At 39.1% G+C, this 23,628-nt stretch overlaps 2 protein-coding genes across 6 annotated transcripts in view; one reads left to right on the plus strand and one right to left on the minus strand.

Moving 5' to 3' along the window:
• Nucleotides 1–23,628, plus strand: part of LOC126251840 (pericentriolar material 1 protein-like) — a 781,694-nt gene that overhangs the window by 389,148 nt on the left and 368,918 nt on the right. For 2 of the 5 annotated variants that reach the window (XM_049952505.1, XM_049952509.1), the window contains exons 1-2: nt 14,000–14,106; nt 18,993–19,127. In XM_049952505.1, the coding sequence (XP_049808462.1) occupies nt 19,005–19,127 (123 nt within the window). In that variant the 5' untranslated portion in view covers nt 14,000–14,106; nt 18,993–19,004. The other 3 variants (XM_049952508.1, XM_049952506.1, XM_049952507.1) reach the window with 3 other exon arrangements.
• On the minus strand, nt 5,550–6,095 carry LOC126252126 (uncharacterized). Its single transcript, XM_049952992.1, has one exon. The coding sequence runs from the start codon at nt 6,093–6,095 to the stop codon at nt 5,550–5,552; it is 546 nt and encodes a 181-aa protein (XP_049808949.1).

Here is a 23,628-nt window from a genome sequence, read left to right on the forward strand (position 1 = left end):
TACGCGCCTGATGTTGGAGCTCCCAACTACCAGTAAGCCCACCCTCTGTGACCGCCCGGATCTTGCAGACTGAGGGACAACCTCTGGAACAGGACAAGCAGCCATGTCAGGCCGAAGATCAATATCAGCCTGAGACAGAGCCTGAAACCGGTTCGTCAGACAAACTGGAGAGGCCTTCCGTTCAGCCCTCTGGAATGTCTTTCGCCCCCTGCCACACCTTGAGACGACCTCCCACTCTACCACAGGTGAGGGATCAGCCTCAATGCGGGCAGTATCCCGGGCAACCACAGTCGTAGTCCGATTGGGGGATGCGTGGGACGAGCTGGCCGTCCCTGACAAACCCCCATCCGGCCCCCCCCCCCCAGTGATGCCCATTGGCAACAGCCTCAAGCTGTGTGACCGAAGCCAACGCTGCCTGAAGCAGTCATAATTAAAGCTGTACAACTACAAAGAATTTGTGGGGTCCTGTGTGTAGCTCACAATGCAACTACAGGAAGCCACAAGCTACAGCGCCACGTTAATTGAGTGTGTGAAACTGGCTTCACTCCATGTTGTACAATGATGAGAAAACCTATGGATTACAGGTATGTCTGTTGTGGATCAGCATCACACTCTTCTTTAGGATACTTGACGAAGTTCAGAATCTTTTTGGAGGCTATTGAGTAAGTCACAAGAAATGCCTTCCGGGACAAACTACACGAAACACGAAACTTCCTGGCAGATTAAAACTGTGTGCCCGACCGAGGCTCGAACTCGGGACCTTTGCCTTTCACGGGCAAGTGCTCTACCATCTGAGCTACCGAATCACGACTCACGCCCGGTCTCACAGCTCTACTTCTGCCAGTATCTTGTCTCCTACCTTCCAAACTTTATCTGCCAGGAAGTTTCATATCAGCACACATTCCACTGCAGAGTGAAAATCTCATTCTGGATACACGAAACACATCTGTCTTTGTGGTGGAAATACATCAGCTCTAAACCGCTCTTGAAACGCTACTAACTCTCACAAGATAAACTATTATAGTACATCAAGGAACTCACAGGTCATTGCTTCATAGCTACATTCTGGAGCAACATGAACCTTCCTCCTCTAGCCGTTCTTTACTGCGAAATTCATCCCGCACATCGCAGATCTTACTTCGCTTCAACTCTCAGAGCTTCAGCTCTTCGCTTGTAAACGCAATTGTTAAACTCAATTTCTTAACACAATTCATTTCTCTAACTATGGCATTAATAAAATGGCTCTAAAGGATCCAATAGCCAAATGCATGGCAGCAAGGGTAATCTACACTAACATACTGAAAATGTCCAATGGAACAGATACTGCCTTTCTGGACAACACCACAAAGAAGCGACTTAAATTTAAACTTATTACATGCATAATGGTTGCCAAACTGCAATTGTGATATAAATTGGCGGGTTTTGTGTAAGTATCTACACCTACATCTACGTGATTACTCTGCTATTCACAATAAAGTGACTGGCAGAGGGTTCAATGAACCACCTTCAAGCTGTCTTTCTTCCGTTCCACTCTCAAATGGCATGTAGGAAAAACGAGCACTTAAATTTTTCTGTGGGAGTTTGATTTCTCTTATTTTATCATGATGATCATTTCATAACACGCAACTAGTCACTTTTTTATTTTGATATTATTTATTGAACCATTAATTAATTTACAAGCCACTGCAGGCTCATCATCACATGGAGGTGTTATAGGGACATTCTATTCTGCACAATGTGTAGCTAGAAAAGTGGACATCAAACTTTTTTGCACAGAAGCCAACAGTGACAATGTGTGGCTGAAAACGTACAAGTCTTATTGTTAATTGGTAGCCTATTAAATTACTATGTTATGAGTCCCAACAGTCTAGCTATGGTAAGAGCACAATAAGTTGGCCACTGGCCCCCAACTACTGATCGTCATAAGTCGGCATTAACTGGAACACGTCATGTTGACTGTGGTCTGTTTCAGATTGCTGCAACCTCTATGATCTGACAGTTGTGATACTATACTAGAGTGGAGAAGTGTTGTTGGTTTCACTATGTGTGCAAAGGACTTTGATTAATAATAGTATTTGTACTTAAATTTAAATGCACTACTGAATATGAGACACAATCACAAAAGTTTACTAAATGATTTAAATACCAGTTTTCTTCTAGTCATCGTGTTGTATTACAATAGCCTTAATTGCTTTAAAGTACCACATTTGAAGATGAGAGCTTATGTAATGTGCATTCATGAATCCATATCACTACTGTGCAAAAATTTATACCCCAGCAGGTGATTGCTACAAGTTCCGCACACATGAGTTGTCAGAACAATGCAACATTCCCACTCTCACATTCTCGTAACCACAGTGGCCAACCACAGTGTCAGGCATCTTTTGTGACCTGTCCAAAGCCTTCGACACAGTAAATCATGACCTGCTTCTCCAAAAATTGGCACGCTATGGTTTTCAAGGCAAATATCTTAGCTGGATGTCATCATACTTGGCAAACAGAAAACAAAGAGTACTCATTAATATCAATGGCAAGAAATTTCTCTCTGGCTGGAAACACACTCAATTAGATGTTCCACAAGGTTCAATATTAGGGCCACTACTTTTTCTGTATTACATTAATGATATGCCATGTCAGGTCCAGTCTGATACTATCCTCTATGCAGATGACTCAACAGCTGTAGTCTGTTGTTAAAATGAGGAAGACCTAATTCGTCATATTGAACAAACACTTGGGGACATGGAGGCATGGGTCAAAAACAATAACTTGACATTAAATTTTACAAAAACTGAAATTGTTCATTTCACCACAAAACAATCTGCTCAGTCTATAAGTGAAATAAGGTATATGGACAAAAAATTAGAGACTGCAGACTGTGTCAAATTCCTTGGCGTATTAGTCAATAAAAACCTGTTATGGAGTCACCATGTGGACAACGTACTGGGTCGACTGAATAGCCTTGTATATATTATGAATATATTGTATAGTATTACTGATTTAGCTGTAAGAAAAGCTATATATAATGCATATTTTGTTTCAGTCATTAGGTATAGTATAATTTTCTGGGGGTCTGAAAAAACAAATTTACTTAGAGCTTTTAGACTACAAAAAAGAATCATCCGAGCAATGGTGGGAGCAAAACCAAAGCAACATTGTAAACCTTTATTTTTAAAACTAGATCTAATGAGCATTCCAAGCATATACATCTATGAAACTCTCACTTTCACGAAAAGAAACCCACAACTTTCTGAGGGCAACTTCTTCTTGCATCAATATGATACTAGATATAGAACGAGTTACATGTTACCTACCCACCATTTAAAATCATACGAAAAAAACCAATACTATATGGGCACGAAATTTGTAAATAAAATATGGAAAGATATGGATGACCCAAATGTAAAAGGTACCAAAAGAGACCTGGAAAAATATTTGGAAGATAAATGTTACTATAGTGTAGAAGATGTTATGAATGACAACAATGCATTATAATTGTAATTAAAATACCTCTTTGAAGATGTTACAGCATATATATTATTAGTTTATTGTCTATTTTTAGTATTATTATATAGTGTGTAAAACTGACAAGTCACCTATGTCACAACTTTTGATTGTGATAATAAAAATTGAATTGAATTGAATTGAACCTTCTTACCCCACTGCCCCGGAGGTAAGTGGCAAACTTTACTTTGCTGTTGGTTGAATACACCAATGTTAACTAAAATTAAGCACATCTTAAAATATGACTGTTTCTGTAAAGTAATTTTATTTGATACTGAGAAGAAAAACTACACTCTTAAGAAGTTAGTTGATATTTTTGGATGTGGCTGTGAGTTTTTAGATGTTTTTTATTATAAAATACAGATGAGAATGACAGGCCACATGAATACTTGAGTCGTGGTGCATACTGCCCACAGGCTGCAGTTTGATGACTACTGAGCAAGGCTCTAGTGTCGTGGTGATTGGACTGCCTCATGATATACGTGACAAATTGCTTCGAACATTGTACATTTTGCCAGCCTACACACTCATATACACAATATTTTGGTGGTCTTGGTTTCTCAATTTACTGCAAATGATACAGAGTATAATGTCTCTATAACAGCTCTATCTGATGAGACTGCAGCAGTTTGAAAACTAGTTAACGGTCCGATAAATCATATCAAATTTAAGCTACTGTTTGCATTCTATTCCACCGTATCAAATTTAAATTACCATGAGTCAACAATCCTCAGTATGGAATTTAGTGTCATCTTGGACACCCTCAGTTTCTCCAGAGGGCTCTAAGAACAGATTCTTAATCGACCTGAAGGTGATAAAATACCACAATATAATCAAAACAAATAATTTTAACATGCACCATATCCGCGAGGAAATACAGGAACTACGGTATCAAAATAAAATCACTGCCTTTATCTGGATCAAAGCACAAAGCAGAATAATGGGCAATGAGCAGTGTACACAGGAACAGAGGGGTACACTCAAATGCCACATAGCTACTTCCTTTATGTATTCGAAATATAAATAGGGAATCAGTGGAGCATGTGACTAAGACTCTCATATGAAAGTAAGGAGGAAATCTATTCCAGAATTATACAATCGGTTTCAGGAAATCGTGATGTGAAAAGTAGAAATATAGGTACTAGAGACTTTATGCTCATTATGGCTTGTGTCACATTTAATCATGGACGAGTAGATACACACTTCGTTCGAACCCATATGGCTCTTTCTTCCCTCTGTGAGTGTGGCGTGCACAATGTTAACCATCTTCTCCTTGATTGCTCTAGACAGTATCAAGAGTGAACGCATCTGCTACAATCATTCGTCACAGCCCTTATTGTCTCACGTACAAATGTAAAAATCTTGTTAAAGACAAATGAATTCTCAATATATTATCATTGATATCAATTTATAGTAGAAGGCAAAATTTCCCTTACCTTGTATTGCTTTTAGGAAGTATTTAAGTTAATATGAAACCAACGTTTCGGCCATGGTTACTGTGACTTTGTTCTGAGTCTTCCAGTGTCACACAGATATGCCCAGAAGAAGGCAATTGTAACCACGGCCGAAACTTTGGTGTCATGAGTAACAGCTTCGTGCAGTATGAATCGGTACCTGTATATTGAAGTAATGAATAAGAATACAGCTGTAATGTATCTTCTATGTGATGTACACCATGTGTAACAATGTTGTATGTATACATGTTTTTCATCATTTGCTTGGCTTGTTCAATATCATGTTGTACACTTATGTACACTGAAAGACTCAGAGAATCAATAAAGGTACAGTACAGCACAGAAAACTTTCATGTTGTGGGTGTTGGAGAAAGCAATTCCTTTATTCCCACATACATTTAGCAATAACTTAACACTACACACATGAATGAATTGTGTAGACATGAACAGCACGGAATAACTAACAAAAGCTAAGTCAAAGAATAACTATATCACTGCACATAAATTAACACTTCACGGAATGTTTATGAAGCACTGTACATTTGTAGGGATCGATTGTCAGAAATAGGTCACTACATGACTCCCCCTTTAATGCTAATGATACCGCAGATTGAATTTCACACGCTGTCCAGCTCTTGTAACTACTTCTTTCTTGAAACCGGGCGGTGCGTCACGTGTGTCAGTGGTTGTGTCAGGGAGTGGTGTAGTAGTACTCGACGTCGGTCTTGGTGTTGCAGTGACTGGTGTTAGCTGAGTGTTGTGGTGTTCATGGGGTATAGGAACACATCTTGTAGCTTCTCCTGTCTTCTCTGGTTTGTGTTCAGTGGTAGTTGTGGTGTCTGTTGCGTCCAGAAATGCAGGCTTCATATGGTCCACTGCAACTGTGGTGGGTGTACTGTTAATCATTATACGGAAAGTATTGGTATCCCTACTGACTACCAGATATGGTCCGTCATATGGTGGCTGCAGTGGTTCACGCACAGTATCATTGCGTAAGAATACATGCGTGCACTTGTCTAGCTCTGCAAAAACGAACGAGTGTCTTCCAAGCTGGTTTCTGGGCATTGTTGGTCTCAATTGGCGTATATGCTCTCTTAATCTTGTGGTGAATTCTGAGGCTGTGCTTGTATCATCTGCCATGCTGTGTAGAAATTCTCCAGGTAGGCGTAACGTTTGTCCATACACCAGTTCTGCTACTGTTGCTTTCAGATCACTTTTGAATGACGTCCGTAGACCCAAAAGTACGATAGGTAGTGTCTCTGTCCAATTCGGTGTTGCATTACATCTCACTGCTGCCTTTAACTGTCGATGAAGACGCTCAACCATGCCATTTGATGCGGGGTGGTATACCGTGGTGCGTATGCGTTTCATACCTAATAACGTAGCCAATGCTTTGAAAACGTAGGCTTCAAATTGTCATCCTTGATCAGTTGTAATTCTCAGTGGAACTCCAAAACGGGCAATCTAACCACGAAAAAATGTTTGAGCTATAGTTTCTGCAGTGATGTCCTTCATTGGAATTGCCTCAGGCCACCTAGTAAATCTGTCAATCACCGTGAGGCAATAACTGTAGCCTTCCGATGTCGAGAGTGAGCCGATGATGTCAACATGCACATGGTCAAAACACTGATTTGGTGGAAGAAATGTGCATAATGGTGCCCTGACGTGCTGTGTGATTTTATTCCTCTGGCACGTCAAGCATTGCTTCACAAATGTTTTACAGTCTATATGCATACATGGCCATACAAATTTTTGTTTGACCAATCTGAGTGTGGCTCTTACTCCTGGGTGTGACAGATTGCGCATTGATGCAATTGCCTGTGTTCTGAATTGCTGTGGCACAAATGGACGTATCTTTCCTCTTGCTACGTCACAGTACAACTCAATGCTTGCTTCAGGAAACGTCACGAGCTGTAGCTTCAATCCTTTCTCTTGTTGCAATAGATCACGCAACTCACTATCGACTGTTGCGCATGCGCGAGGGCGTCGTAATCAATGGCCTTTGTCACTGCTTCCACCTGTGCGATGTCATCTGCTACTGTAGACACTGCTTCTATGCGAGAAAGTGCATCAGCTGGAACATTTAGCTTCCCTTCCACATACACAATGCTGGTCGTGAACTGGTTGATATAAGCTAAGTGTCGCAGCTGCCTGGGCGATACTTTCTCTGGCTTTACCTTAAAGGCATAGGTAAGCGGTTTATGATCTGTGTAAATCGTGAACTGTCGCCCTTCTAATGCGTTTCTGAATTTTTTTACTGCCACATAAGCAGCGTACAGCTCACGGTCATATGTTGCCCAACGTTGCTGAGATGGTGACAACTTATGACTATAAAATGCAATGGGCTGCCATAACTGATCAATTTGTTGCTGAAGTACGGCACCAATGGCAGTGGACGAAGCATCAACCATGAGAGCGAGTGGAGCATGCGCGACCGGGTGTGCTAATTGTGCGGCCTCTGCTATAGCTTTTTTTATAGCGTGAAACGCGGTGTCCGCCTCGATAGTCCAATGAACACTGTGGTTAGGTTTAGGTGCGCCTTTAAGTAGTTCATTCAATGGTGCAGTTATCAGTGCATGATTGCGAATGAAGCGTTGGTAGAAATTCACTACTCCAATGAATCTTCGTAATTCTCTGACTGTGACAGGGCGGGGGTATTTGTTTATGGCCTCTACTTTACTGTGTGGCGGTCGAATACCCTGTGCATTCACCAAATATTCTAGAAAGTGGACCTCTTTCTCACCAAAAACACACTTGGCAGGATAAATTACTAGTCGATGTGTGCGTAGGCGGCCAAACACTTGTGCCAAATGCTGTAAGTGCTCCTCTTCCGATGCAGACATCACCAATAAATCATCTATATACACGTAACAAAAATCTAAATCTCTTGTAACCTCATCCATAAAACGTTGGAAGGTCTGGGCGGCATTACATAGTCCGAATGGCATTCAGGTGAATTCAAATAGACCGAATGGTGTTGTCACCGCTGTTGTAGGAATGTCTTCTGCAGCTATAGGGATCTGATAGTAAGCTCGAACTAGATCAATGGTAGAAAATATAGTCTTACCGTGAACATTCGCAGAAAAGTCTTCTATATGTGGAACTGGGTACCGGTCTGGAATGGTCCTTGCATTGAGTTGACGATAGTCACCGCAGGGGCGCCATCCATTCTTCTTTTCAGGCACGATGTGAAATGGGGATGCCCAACTGCTACTAGAAACTCTGCAGATACCTTGTGACAGCATGCTGCGAAATTCCTGCTTTACCACTTTTAGCTTTTCGGCTGTTAAACGTCTAGGCCGAGCGTGAATTGGCGGCCCTGGCGTGGTCAAAATGTGGTGGACGGTTGTATGCTTGACTGGTGGGAGAGTAGGCGATTGCTGTGTGATCTCGGGGTATCCTTTCAGTAATCGTATATATGGTGTGTCGCCTGTGACTGTGCGTACCTCTAGAGGTGTGATACAACGGACTTTTCCTGTTGTATGCAGACTAGTAGTCAAATCTATCAGTCGCTGGCGTCGCAGATCTGGCAGTAAGTCGTAGAAGAACAAAAAATCTGCTCCGATAATAGGCTGTGATATATCTGCCACTGTAAATTGCCATTCAAACACACGGCGTAGCCCCAAGTTAAGGAATAATGTTACTCGACCGTATGTTCTAATTTTGGAGTCATTGGCGGCGTATAGATAACAGTCGTCGCAGCTCCGGCGTGAAAGGCGGTTTGCTGGATATACGGACACTTCTGCGCCTGTATCGACGAGAAACTATAGTTTTGTTTCGCGGTCTGTCACAAAAAGTCGGCGCGTGTTTGCACTGGAAGTTATCGCTGCTACGGTGTCTGCTTCGTGTTTCCACTTGCAAGGTGGCGTGCATCATTACCAAATGTCTTGTGGTACCAGCATAAGTTCTGTAGTGATGGTGATCGATTGCGACTTCGTGACCGTCGGCGGCGTGGCCGTTGGCGTTTGTGCGTTGTTTGTAATGCAGCCTGTGCGGTCAACTCTGCCAGTTGTGATTGTAGGGAGACTAGCGTCACTGTGGGCGAATTTTCTTGTTGTGGCGTTAATGTTGAGACACTTGATGTGGGATACATTTCAATTAATCTGTCGGCCGTTTGTGCCAGTGTGTTTAAATCGCCTGCACATTCCGTGAGAATTGTTTGAGTATCTGGCGGCAACCGAGACAACCATATATTTCGTAGCACATCATCAGTTACAGTGTTACTTGCCAGTGTGCGCAAACGTCGTAAGAGTTGTGATGGAGTGCGATCTCCGAGTTCTTCAGTGCGCAGTAGCTTCTCTAGTCGTTTTGCCTCTGATTGTGACAAACGCGTTATTAATGCGTTTTTAATGGATGCATAACGATCGATATCCGGTGGTGCGGCTATGATATCTTGTACTTCTGCTTCTAGATCTTCTGTAAGTGCTGCAACCACATAGCTGTTCTTAGTTTCGTCCGCCGATATTTGTGCGAGGACGAACTGGCTCTCTAACTGGGCAAACCACAATAGAGGATTATGTAACCAGAATGGTGGAGGTTTTATCGTCACCCTGTTAATTGCACTGCTGGCTTCAGGTTGAATTGAGACTGGCCAATCGGTCATTATCGTGCTGAAACGAGCGCGACGCGGCTGGCGCGGAAGTTACAAACGTGAACGTCGCGGAACTTCGTTAAACGCTGAAGCCGACGCGGATGTTAACGTAGTTCGTCGGGCGTCACCAAATGTGGGTGTTGGAGAAAGTAATTCCTTTATTCCCACATACATTTAGCAATAACTTAACACTACACACATGAATGAATTGTGTAGACATGAACAGCACGGAATAACTAACCATAGTTAAGTCAAAGAATAACTATATCACTGCACATAAATTAACACTTCACGGAATGTTTATGAAGCACTGTACATTTTTAGGAATCGATTGTCAGAAATAGGTCACTACTAGAGGTGGGCCAAACGGTTATTCTGGAGTAACCGTTATCACAGTTCCAGTTATTCTTTGATAACCGTTATCGTTAACGGTTATTAATAACTGCCAAGTTATTTTTCGCTAGCGAATACCGATAACTCCCACAGTTAAATAACGACATAGTTGGAATCCATCAGTTTAGTTATCAGTATAACTGCGAGTAGTGTGAAATAGCAGGAATGTCGTATGAATCGTGTCATAACCTCAGCTTATTAACTCCGGGTACATTTTAGTTGATGTTCGAACGATTATTAGTGTTTCAGATTATATGTATGTAGGTTATCGGTCGCTATTAGAAATATTATCCTCGCAGCTGCAACAGAAAGTACGCAGAACTTCGCCACAGCGCTGTTTAAGTAAAATGTTAACAAAAGTGCGTTTTTAAGTTTGAAGAAATATGTAAACTGAATACTTTAGGTTAAATTCGAAGCTTAATTTCTTGTGTTGTTTACTTAATAGAATAAGTGTACTGCCTTGTAATAAAACAAAAATATACGTAATGTGAAAGATTCGTTTACTCCTCTACAAGATAGTCATATGGTTGAAAGTGTGAGTACGCTAGTTGGAAAACTGCTCGATTTCTCCAGCTGCAGCATGTGTATAACATAGGATGAATGGAAGCGTCCGATTCCACCCGTCTGCTTTGACCCGTGACGTAAGGTTCTGTAATTCCATAACATATAAAGACATGCAGATCGAAAAGATTGACAGTGTTAAATTTCTGGGATTATAACTCGATAATAAATTCAGTTGGAGGGCTTACCACAGAATTGCTAAAGCTCCTAAACAAATCTGTATTTGCAGTGAGAATGGTGTCAGATGTAGGAGACACAAATGTAAAAAAAGTTTACATACTTTTATTCTGTTATGTCATAAGGGATCATATTCTGGGGTAACTCATCAACGGAGCAAAAGTATTTAGCATGTAAAAGGATGTAGGCCTAATAAAAATCGTTTGTGGTATAAATTCAAGAACACCATGTAGAAACCTGTTCAAGGAACTTCATATTCTAACCACTGCTTTATAGTATATTTATTCTTTAATGAAATTTGTTGCAAGTATTTCCAACCAATAGCACAATACATAGTATCAATACTAGGAATAAGAACAGCTATCTACATAAAGATCTAAAATCACTTACCTTGGACCAGAAAGGGGTTCAACATTCAAGAACACACATTTTCAATAAACTGCCAGCAACCATTAAAAACTTTCAGATAAATCACGGTTTACTGAGAGTTTGAAAGACTTTTTGATAGGCAACTTCTACTTTATATAGATGAATATCTTAACAGGGACTGTTAGACCAGCTTAAGTAAAAATTCTGCTACCAGCATATTTCAGTTTTGACAGCACTTGGTCACAACAGTCAAGATCAGGTATTCTGTGTGTGATAAATTTATTAAAAGTGCATAACTATGTTTTGTTCTGGCAGTATATTAATACTGTACATATTAGCAGCTCCAGTTTACTGCAATATATTCACATATTTTGACAATCTCGTGACAGATGATGATGGTGGTAAGTATTATATTCAAATGCTTTATGTTATACTTTGACATGTTGCACATCCATGAGAATCATCTCATTTTAGGGTCTCTGGGACAAAAACAAGTTAATCTAATCTACAGTGAGGGTTTTGATTTTGTGGTGGGAGAATGACTAATGCACATGTCCAAGCCTTCAGTTTGTTGTGTATCTGTCATGTTTGGCATTATTGTATACAGAATTCCAGTGCTGAATGATTGATTAGTTTTTGATCTTGTCTGTTACAGTAAAGTGCTGTCAAAACTGAAATAATACTTTTTACTTAAGTTACTCTACCAGTCCCTGTTAAGATATTCATCTATAGGAAATACAAAATTTCCTTTCCTGGGGAATGCTTTACCTGTGGATTCCACATTTTGCTTTTTTTCTGTCTCACACGAGGCAATAACACGAATCCTTTCGAAACACTTCATCTGTCAATGCCAGCTGCCTGCTTTGACGTTTTTGCAGTTTAATATCATGACAGTTAACTGTCTGAATAGGTAAGACTAATTCATGAACAAGACAAGATGAGCACTCAAAATGAAGGGCTAAGTCTTGCATATAACAACCTCAACGTAGCAATGAGTGCACCTAACAGTTTTTCAGTGTTGCTTAACATAATAGAAAATGAACTGACTTGAGCTCTTTGAAAACAAAAAAGCATATTTTATTCAAAAACGTTCATGTAGTATGCACAAGTGCTAATAGGCCCAAATGTAAGTAAATATGTATCTGACGTGATTATTGTTGTAAGCATATTGTAATCATGCCAAATATACCTCCGTGAAATGCTTCAATTGCAATACCTATGTTTGAAGTGTACACTGTTCCCGCATAAAAGTGATATGCTCCAAACTATGTATAAAATGTTTGAAAGTCAATGGCCAAAAACTAATTAAATGAAAAAAAGCCTATTTGCAATGGATGTGTACAAATTGAGAAAACTCATTTTTCTCTCGCTAATGCCACAAAGCTAAGTCTCACCAAATTACATAAGTTTCTTTGTATTCAAGTTGACCTGATACAGCACTGGCACTTTTTCATCATGATGCTACCAAGCATTAGTGATGGGGTATACTTGGAGAAGATACTCAACTATGTTCCATTTTTAGATCACTGCCAATACTCAAGGCATTTCAGTAAGTTTAAAATCCCTAGAAAGTATTAACATGTTGCATACACACTACTACACTTCATAGCTTTCCATACTATGTATGAGACAGCAAGTGTTTGTGCTCACAGTAGTGCCACAAATTTTGACATTTCTTGAGAAGGTAGGAGATGATACATGTATCACTTGAGATGAGTTTCCTATCCTGCCCCAAAATTAAAATATATTCTTACAAGATTACTGCACAGCTGTTTACTTTCTGTATGTTCTATGTAAGACACCTATGTTCATGAGGCAGTAATATCACCTCAACAAAGACGTTACCATGCCACATGAGAGATTACCTTATTTGTACATAAAATTTTTCCTAAAATGGTAGTAAGTGCTCGTCTTTGACCTCATGGGTTTTTAACAAATTACTTAAGAGTACAGGGAACAAAAGGAAGATAAGTTAAAATAAAAAATGGTAACCAACACAAATGTATGTACATGTGAAATGATCAATTTTATTCTGACTTTTTCACAATGAGATGGAACACTTAAAACATTGCAGCATTATAAAGAGAATGAATAAATAGTTAACATGTCAAGAGACTGAGCAGAAACTCAGATTGGACATGGCAGGTAATCTGCCATGGCCTATTCAGTGGAACCAACAAAAGTATTTGCCTAAAGGAATTTAGGGAACCCAAATAAAATGTAAATCAGGATGTTCAAACAGGCAAAGGATCCCAATGCACCTGAATGGAAATTCGGTGCCATAATCACTCTGCAATTTTCTCAGTAATTTAACATGTGACCACAAATACAAACGTGAACGTCGCGGAACTTCGTTAAACGCTGAAGCCGACGCGGATGTTAACGTAGTTCGTCGGGCGTCACCAAATGTGGGTGTTGGAGAAAGTAATTCCTTTATTCCCACATACATTTAGCAATAACTTAACACTACACACATGAATGAATTGTGTAGACATGAACAGCACGGAATAACTAACCATAGTTAAGTCAAAGAATAACTATATCACTGCACATAAATTAACACTTCACGGAATGTTTATGAAGCACTGTACATTTTTAGGAATCGATTGTCAGAAATAGGTCACTACAATGTTAACTGACTCGGGTCGCGGAAGGCTACGCAAGTATTAAAGTATTTATTCAAGTGATAGAAGTGTTTTTAAGTTATTTATCGCATTGTGTTCCTATCAGTGATGGATTTTGTGCGTGAGTTGAAGATTATGTGGATAATTCCCGAAGATGAATGATTCAGTTTTAAAAAGTACCATCTTTGTTGTGTCTGTTTAGTCAAAGAGTAGCAAAGTCTCACATTACACCTATGTGTAGGGATAAATGCAAAGCAGAGTATATAGTCAAGTCAATTGTTTGTTTGTAGCGGAGAAGCCGCTGGATGTTTTGAGCTGATTTGAAGTAAGATATACAATGTCACGCGTAAAAAGTAGGCCAAACGATAAAATGTAGTTCAGGAAGTTTATATATGCCCAATTGGAAGACGTTACTTTCCAGCTGCAAGAACATCATGTAAATAGTAATTAATGACCGTTCTTACCATAAGCATTCGCTTATGACTGTTTTGACTACTGTGTGTAACACCAATGCGACAAAGCTGAAGGCAACTCCCATGGCAAAATCGTTTTTTTATTCCGTTCTATTGCTTTAGCGCAGTAAATGATTAGTGCGTCTTCGTAATTAGTTCAGTTGCAAAGTATAGAGAGAATTGCCGTCTCTCACTATTAGGTTTGTACGAAGTAATTATTGGCTTCATCGACGAAACTGTCATCGTACTCTGAAAAGTATTATATTTGAGATTATGGTATATAGTAAATGGTTCAGAAACACGTTACGATTTACGGTTAGCCTGTTACCAGGTACAACGCTCTTGGACGTATCCTGTTTTTAAACAACAAACACGCAGGAACTGCGTTACTTCCACACATCAGATTTAAAGGTTTGAGTTTCAGTCATTAGTCGGTCTTCTAATATTTTTCTGACGATCACTTTTTCATGTCAATTATTTGAGCATTTGAATAATGCTATTTACAGTTCATTTCCTGTAACTGGCAGCGTTAGTCAGTGCTAAGAGAGAATGTAGGTAAGGGCACACCTCTTACAATAGAATCATGCATAGTAAAACACTGTTGTGGTGTTCAAACCAACTCTTGGGTTGAGGATGGTTTTACCTTACTTTGGTATTACAACGATGGGATATTGAAAGTAAAAGTAATGTCATGGAATATAATGACTGTTAAACTTCCTTACAAACCACTGTTACTGTTCTCATGTTGCATGCAGATCAGACCTTACTGGAATTTCAGTATTGTGAAAAGAAAAAAAGTAGAGAGACTGAATAATTATATATATTGCTTTGTTGTGAACTGAAATAGGATCCATGGACAAATAATTGTATGTGTGAAATCTTTCACGCCATGTATAAAAAATAAATACACTAAGTACTTTGATGTCACCACAAAATGATTTGAATTGCACACTAATTGCTGTTGACAGGTGTATGTACAAGAAGACCACATAGTTCATTGCTTGTCTGAAGCTATAGTAACCTGAATGTAAACAATGTTGCAACTTGACATATGTTAATTGACTTTTCTCACTATGATATATTGCATATGTGTTAGTACTACATTGCAACAAATGTTTATTTGATGTATCTTCAATCATTCTTAGTCAAATGCTCTGCGTCCAACATATCCAAGCTGCCAAGTACCAGGTATAAAAGGTGAACCCAGATTGTTGCTATTGACAGACAGAGCTTGATCTCCAGATCCTTTCCGCTTTATCCTATGACATAATGTATAAAACACATACTTTGTTGATCAGTGCATCACTTAAATCTGTGTCAATGCCTGTGACTTCCCTTGTCCTCCAGGGGTTCAAATGCTCCTAAACATAGCACTGGTTGCTATTGATTCACTAAATAAAGTGGTAAATTGTCACTCATCCACAATGACATCTCTCACACACTGAAAAGAATTTCATACATTTTGAGTAGCCACATAATACTCCCTCTTGTGTTGTTACACACATTGAACTGTCTTTTTTACTTTTTTTAAATATTTGTTCTTGAAGTTGTGCCTGACTGACTTCAACCATAATTTGTTGTATGTTGTTGTTGTTATGCTACTGGTTATTTCTGTTATTTGTGTATCATGGGTCTGTCTGCATGGTTTTCTGCCTGTGACCACCAGTTACACATAAATGGGGCATTCACAAAGGGTTTATCCCAGTGCCCATGTGAAAAGCTGATTTACAAGTATACACAGACTGCTTGTCTGGTTGATGCTTTCTCTTTGGACAACTTTTTGTTTCATAAGAAAATTTGTGTATCTGATCCTAGTACATGTAGTGTTTCACTTTCATAAGAGGAAGTTATTTATTTTAACATAACTGACAATTTGCTCTCCTAGAATATTTTTATTTATGTGGAAGTTCTGCTCTTCAATCAATAGGCATAGCCTAGTTATGGTTTGTTTACTGAGTTGGCTAACATATCTACTTGGTGTACCCACATGACAGTAAGGAAAATGTCGATGGGAGTTGTGCTCAGTATTCTTGTGTATCATATTATGGAATTAGGTTCTTTTGAACACTGTATCATATTAACCAGTTAAATCAAAAAATTTCTAGATCTTTCAGCATATGATTGTGTGTCCTCCTCGAAATATTGTTTGTAGCAACAGACTGACAGTTGAATAATCCTAGGTCTAGACTATCTTTGAAGGTGCTAAATTATTTGGTTGTGAGTTGGCAAATGGAAGTTGCGATAGCAGAGTGGTTTCTAGTTTAGACCAACGTCTCGGTTCACACTATAATTAATACACTTCCCATTATAATCACCTGAAATTGCAAAGTAAATTCAGGGAAGTTTTATTACACAATAGACAAAGCTCCAAGTATTTTTGTGCATATTATGTACATGTATATAAACTTTGAAGAATACTGGGGGGCAGTGCTGTTGACTGCAGTGCATTCAAGAGTCTAGTGGGCTTCTTTATCCCGCAGTAGATATAAAATTGTGCCCCCCCCCCTCCCCAATCATCATCTATCTTGGAGAGGTGCCAACAATATGATGACTGGTGAAGATTCCACATATTCTGTAAAGGTCTTGGGATTAAATAAGACCACTCACTGAAAAGCAGAAACATTGAGCTTTCAATAGGCACTTGGTAGCTTTCAATGTTATCTTTCGAACACACATACACACAAAAATGTGTGTGTGTCCATATGCCCCTAGCCGGCACTGTGTAAGAAGTCTGGTTACATGGTATGTGACAGGTCATTCACATATACAAAGAATAGGAATGGATAAAAAATTGAACCCTGTAAGGACTCCATTTGTAATTTCTCCACTGTCACTTATTTTCTTACTTCCCTGCGATGTTTGAATTGATCACCCTAACTTTTAGTGTCATTGTTGTTAAGTATAATTCAGACCAATTTTTGTAATACCATTAATTAAAGTGCTGTAATGACCAGGTGTGCCTTGTTGTGGTGCACTATTGTTGCTAGCCATAGAGAGCATTCAATCCTCACAATAGCAGAGTACTGGTCATAGAAATATGATGTTAGAATAATAAGAGCGATAGAGATACGGGTGTAAAATAGCTGAATGAGGTAATGTTCAACACAAAGTTAAATGTCTTGGAGGGAGGGAAGAAAGGAAAGAAGGTTAAGAGTTTAATGTCCCATTGACATAGAGGTCATTAGAGATGGAAAAGTCTTATAATCCAGTTTAGAACAAAATACATAGAATAGTATACATAAAGGTAGGAACAAAAAACATCAACAAAAAGCGTATTATAATTGGAGGTAGCATGAGAACCAGTAATTTTATATTTACAGTCAAGTTCTTAGCCATCAGGAGGGGTAAATTGCATGCCTGGAACCCAAAAGGTCATGATGTTGATTCCTGGCCAAACCATAACGTATTTCTGTCTGCCTCTGCTCATGCCTTCACTACTTGGTGAGTAGTATCAAGTTATTGCTAACCAGTAGTGCAGGCTGTTTTAGAAGAGGAGTTAGGCCTACTGATCGACAGAATGTTATATTGGATTGGTTACCTTGTCTTTTGTTTGTAGCTAGCTTGAGACTTTCGCTATGGCACTTCCTTGAAGCACAAGTTCAATGTTTGTGCAAATTTTCACTCATCAATTATAGTTAAAGGACATTTTTTCCATTGTAAAGTTAACTATAGGTTTCATAGCTACCTCTAACACCAGCCAAAGACTGTGCCTATCCAGCAGTCCTTGTGAAAGGCTCCAGGTAGACACAGTGAAGGAGAGCACATAGATGACTCCAGATGCCTTTATCAAAGGGAACTGGAGGAAACTCAACAGGTTCTGTAAATAAGCTCAGTGTAAGCAATGTATATGTGACAAGTGAAGCCAGTATTTTTTTTTGGAGCCAACATGACAAGTAATACAGTTAAAGGGAGGACACTAATCTCGTACTAACACAAATGAAATCTTGACTATCATAGTAATGAAAATTATTATCTCCTAGCCCGCATCTCGTGGTCGTGCGGTAGCGTTCTCGCTTCCCACGCCCGGGTTCCCGGGTTCGATTCCCGGCGGGGTCAGGGATTTTCTCTGCCTCGTGATGGCTGGGTGTTGTGTGCTGTCGTTAGGTTAGTTAGGTTTCAGTAGTTCTAAGTTCTAGGGGACTGATGACCATAGATGTTAAGTCCCATAGTGCTCAGAGCCATTTGAACCATTTTTTATTATCTCCTAAAAAAGTAGTCACTCAACAAAATTAATAATGCATAAACTAAACTAGTCCACAGATAACCCAAAAGCTTTAGCTCAGGGGAAGCATGTAAAATTGATATTCAGATTTAAAAACTTATTAATTTATTAAGTAATTTGACAAGTACAGTTCATCTTTCTGTAACAAAACTGTCTCCTTGGGCCCTGGTATGTGACATTTACAAATATAGTGGTAAAAGATGTTAATAAGAAAAGTGTGTGATAACTGTCTCATCTTTTATCTCGCCGTTCTTAAAGAGATATTGTAACTGTGGCTTGTTTTAGTCACCCAGGAAAAATTCTCTGTGTTGGTGATGCGTAAAAGGATGTGTGTGTTAAAACCCAAATTTAAATTTGTTATGAAATTTTCAAATGTTCCCACATGTTGCCATATTTTTTACTTAGAAGATGTACTGTAATTTTAAATCTGAATCATTCCACATTATATTGAGAGGTCACAATTATGAGCCATGAAACATTCAAATAACTGAAGTAACTAACTTGCTTTTTCAACCAAATTGAAACCATGTACTTATGGCACTGGATATTCACTCAGGTTGAGTAGTGTTCTAATCTTCAGACTCTATTCACTCTGCACTGATTAACTTATGTTATACAGTAATGAAAGAATACCTTTATATGTTTCAGTTTCCCAGAACCATGTCACCTGATGGCAGGTACACTGGTACTGTCCCGAAGACTAGTACACATAAAGGGTCTACACGGAGAGATACATCTGCTTTGCGAAGGCAGGAACACAGAAGCAATGTACCTAATAACCTTGTAAGTTTTAGCTGAGCTTCTGTCTGGCTAAGAGACTGAAACTAAAGCAATTTTTGATATCTTGTCATTTTTCCTTTGATGAACTTTAACATCTCTGAAGCATTGCAACCATGTTGTATAATGCAGAGATTGCTGTTTTGGTTAGGTGTTTATTTGTGAAGTGTTTGTTGCAAATGTTGATGCTGAATGTTTTGGTTAGGAATTTACCCTTGGCATTTGGCTGTGAAGTGTGCATGTATGGCAAATCTTGAAGCAGGATTTAAATTCGACAACACATAGATCACTTCCTCCATTAGCACCAGTATTAGGTGATGCTACAGTTATTGTGGGACAGTCCACAGCAAAAACTGCATGAATGCTTGTGAGTTGTGATGTATTGTATTGGCCTATTGCTGGAAAGAGCAAAATGATCCCACTACAGTCCCCCCCACCCTCCCCCACTCCCCTCCTTGGCCCCTGCAGCTGACGTCAAGTTGCCAACAGTAGAAACCATCTCCTATGAGCACTTGTGTCAATGTTGCCCTGTAAAGTGCACTACTGCTATAAAATGCCTAAAAATGTTGTCCTTTGTATGAGAGATAAATACGAAATTAATTAACGGTTTGAGAAATGAGAATCTGCACATGCAGTACAGAGTTTATTGTGTCTATGTGGTATTGTTATTTTGGAGGAGTGGGTTCAAATCCCTAGCCAACCACCCTGTCACCTTTCTCTTGTTTCGTAAATCACTTCAGGCAAATGCTTGAATAGTGCCTGCTTGACAAGAGAGTGAGAACAGTTTGAGATATTCTATAATATGATTACCCTCTTCAGTAAACCCTTATTTTTATGTGTAAGCACACACATGCAAGTGGCGATTTTTTGCTGGCTGAAAAGGTCTGAGAGCCTTTGCAGACAGCTGGCATCACACCAAGCATTTTGGCAGAAGGCAGCCCATAGATAGCTGTGGAGGGTACCAACAGCCTGTTCATGGATGCTATTTCTCTGTGGGATAAAGATCTCTCAACACTGCCCAAAATTCTATCTCATTTTGCTATCTATATTGGCATAGCTTTACTATGGCTATGAATACAAACTGTTTTCTACTCCAAATTGTACATCCATTAATTTACTTTCTTTTTGAGATTTTCAACATCTCAGCATAAAGATGTCATGTTTTAGCACATTTTATATATAGATTATCACTTACTTCACTGATCTCTATCACACCACTGATACCTCCTCGTCCTCCCACCCTCCCCCCGTTCTTCCCACCACTTCACTGTCGCTACTGTGGCTCAGTCTTCTCCTCTGTTCTCAATGTTTTCTTCCATTCCATTTCACCACTTCTCCCTTCACCTTCCCTTCAGTCTCTTATGCATCATTCGCATCTCGTGCATTTTCCTTGGCATCCTCATCCATTCTCTTCAGAAGTTTTTTCCTGTAGGGATTCCTCATCTCTCTAAAACTTTTCTTTCTCCTCTTCTTCATTTTTGTTACACTTATCCACCTGGGAAGAAATTACATGTGGTGTCCCACAAGGATCCATCTTAGAGCCATTGCTTTTTCTTGTGTACATTAATGATCTTTCATCAGTTACACTGCCAGAAGCAGAGTTCGTTTTGTTTGCAGATGACACAAGTATTGCAATAAATAGTATGTCAAGTGTAGTTCTAGAAAGATCTGTTAATGATATTTTCATGGATATTAATAAATGGTTTAAAGCCAACTCACTGACATTAAACTTCGAAAAGACTCACTATATGCAATTCAGAACCTGTAAGAGGTTTCCACCCAGCATATGCATAAAATACGAAGAAGAGCAGATAGCAGGTCGACAGTCTTAAATTCCTGGGATTACAACTTGATAATAAATTCAGTTGGGAAGAGCACAGAACTGCAGAAACGCCTTAACAAATCTGTATTTGCAATTCGAGTGTTAGCAGACATAGGCGACATAAAAATGAAAAAGCTTGCATACTTTGCCTACTTTCATTCCATAATGTCATATGGTATAATATTTTGGGGTAACTCTTCAAGTCAAACAAAAGTTTTCAGAGACCAAAAGCGTGTAATATGTATTATTTGTGGAGTAAATTCACGGACATCCTGTAGAAACCTCTTCAAAGAACTGGGTATACTAACTACTGCCTCTCAGTATATTTACTCATTAATGAAATTTGTCCTAAATAATATATCTCTTTTTCCAACAAACAGCTCAGTTCATACATACAATACCAGGAACAAAAATGATCTGCACAAGTACTTAAAAGCACTTACTTTAGTTCAAAAAGGGGTCCACTACTCAGGAACACTCATCTTCAATAATTTGCCAGTAAACATAAAAAATTTAGTTACAAATAAAGATCAGTTTAAAAGGAGCCTGAAAGACTTACTAGTGGCCAACTCCTTCTACTCCATTGACGAATTTTTTAATAGAAACAAATGATGTCTTGTATATATTCATACTATTAGTATTGTTATTTCAGCTTTTAAATAAAAAAAATAAAAGAAAAGAAAATTGACATGTTCCACATCCACGAGGATCTCCTCAGCACGGATCTATGGAACGAAAACTAATCTAATCTAATCTACCTTCTCAAAAACTTTATTTCACTTGATCGCATTTTACATTTTTCTCTTTCCTTTGTGACCCAAGTTTCTGCTGTGTATAACAGAACTGGTATATAATATATCCCATTCTTAGTTTCCGGGGGGATGTGTCTGTTTCACATAATTCCTCTCACATTTCTCATTAAGCAATCAGTTTATCTTTCTTATTCATGTACCTGTTTGTCATAGCTTCCATTGTCCTGTGATCTACTCCCCTGCTACTTGAAATTTTCCACCATTTTCAGCTGCTCCCCACCCAGTGACATGTTTACCATAGGTCTACCCTTTTTTACTTGTTGTGACCACCAGTTCACAACTCATTGCAATACAATTTAGGCCACAATCTTGCTCAATTTGTGCCCAAACATCCAATTGCTTCTTTTTTCCCCACTCTGATGTTCCCCCGCAACACCAGGTTATCAGAAGACAACGTTGCTGTCTTCCTGTCTCCTGTCTTGCTACTTTCGTCTTTATCACATCAGTCACCACAATGAAAAGTAATGGAGATAGCGAACATCCTTGTTTCCGGCAGTTTCTCTGCTTGTCATCCTTTTCTCTCTTTTTTCCCCTTTAACACAACTTACATTTCCCTGGTACAATTCTGTTGTTCTTAGTACAGTCTGCCTCTCTACCCCATTCCTTCTTATTTTCTCATCTGTTACAAAATATAAGTTATGACTATCCAGGACTGAGTTTCTGAAGGTCTTGCTATGAAAATGTAATAAGCTGATCTTCTTATTATGTTTGTAGTTTGTGCTACCCACAGGCTGTTGTATCATTGTAATATGAAAATTGCTCCACTGAAATGCACAAAGTGCATCTGAAATGATCTGAATTTTATTGGCACTGTGGTAATTCTACTGACTTGTTTTCCAAATCATTTTAGTGACACCTTGACCAACAATCATCTCCAGGAAATGTTCACTCGTGCCGGAAGTCACAGATTTGGAGAGAAATTGCTGCAGGTGAAGTGTACAAACTGTGTTGTCCGTGCCTGCAGCAAATTCCCAAAACAGTGATTTGCCTTCAGAACCACTTTAAAATAATTACATAAAAATGTTTCTCTTCCTTCTGCATGGAAAGGTAACAAGGCTACTGTTCGGAAGGAACTGAGTGAACTCATGCATTGTGTCCACTAAACCAAGTGAGATGAAACTTGCAGTAGTGTAAAAGCTTATTAAAAACAATGGAAATTTCCGGGCAGGAATATCAACAATATTAGGAAAAGGAGAGACTGTTACTTACTGTAAACATGACCTGTTGAGTTGCAGACATGCACAATGAAAAGACTGTTTGTTATTGTTATACCTTTTGGCCAGAGCCTCCTTCAGCAAAGAAAGCACACACACTTTTACACAAGCAAGCACACCTAATACACACATAATCATTACTACTGCCAGGGTCATGCCAGTGGTAGCAATCACATGTGTATAAAGTGTGTTTGCTTGCTTCGGTGAATGTGTGTGTGTTTTCTTTTGCTGGAGAAGGATTTGGCTGAAAGCTGTAATGTGTAACAGTCTTTTCATTTTGCTGTCTGCAACTCAACGGATCATCTATAAAAATGTATTGTCAGCCATTTTTATTGACAGTTAAAAAATCTACAGTAGTAAACAATGCCTTTGCCAAAGGACTGGCTGAGCCCTTTTCAGATGAACACTCGTATAGAAAGAGATCTGCAACAACTTATTGCGACATACACCTACCGACCAGGCACAAAGGAACATCCCTTTTGGTATTTTCTCACACCTTCCAAACTGGTTTTGTACTGACTACTCAGTGAATGTCATATCTTTGTAGTTCTTGATTCTAATATACTGTTCTATGAACCATCTCTCTGCAGATTATCCAGTTGTCAGACACTGTAATATTAAATATATTGTATTATCCCAAGCTGCAATGAATTTGATGC

Source organism: Schistocerca nitens, chromosome 4, assembly GCF_023898315.1.
Source record: "Schistocerca nitens isolate TAMUIC-IGC-003100 chromosome 4, iqSchNite1.1, whole genome shotgun sequence".
Taxonomy (NCBI): domain Eukaryota; kingdom Metazoa; phylum Arthropoda; class Insecta; order Orthoptera; family Acrididae; genus Schistocerca; species Schistocerca nitens.

Bases quoted from the DNA above. Each gene is read 5' to 3' on its own strand.
- LOC126252126 (XM_049952992.1), bottom strand. From the start codon at position 6,095: ATGGCAGATGATACAAGCACAGCCTCAGAATTCACCACAAGATTAAGA.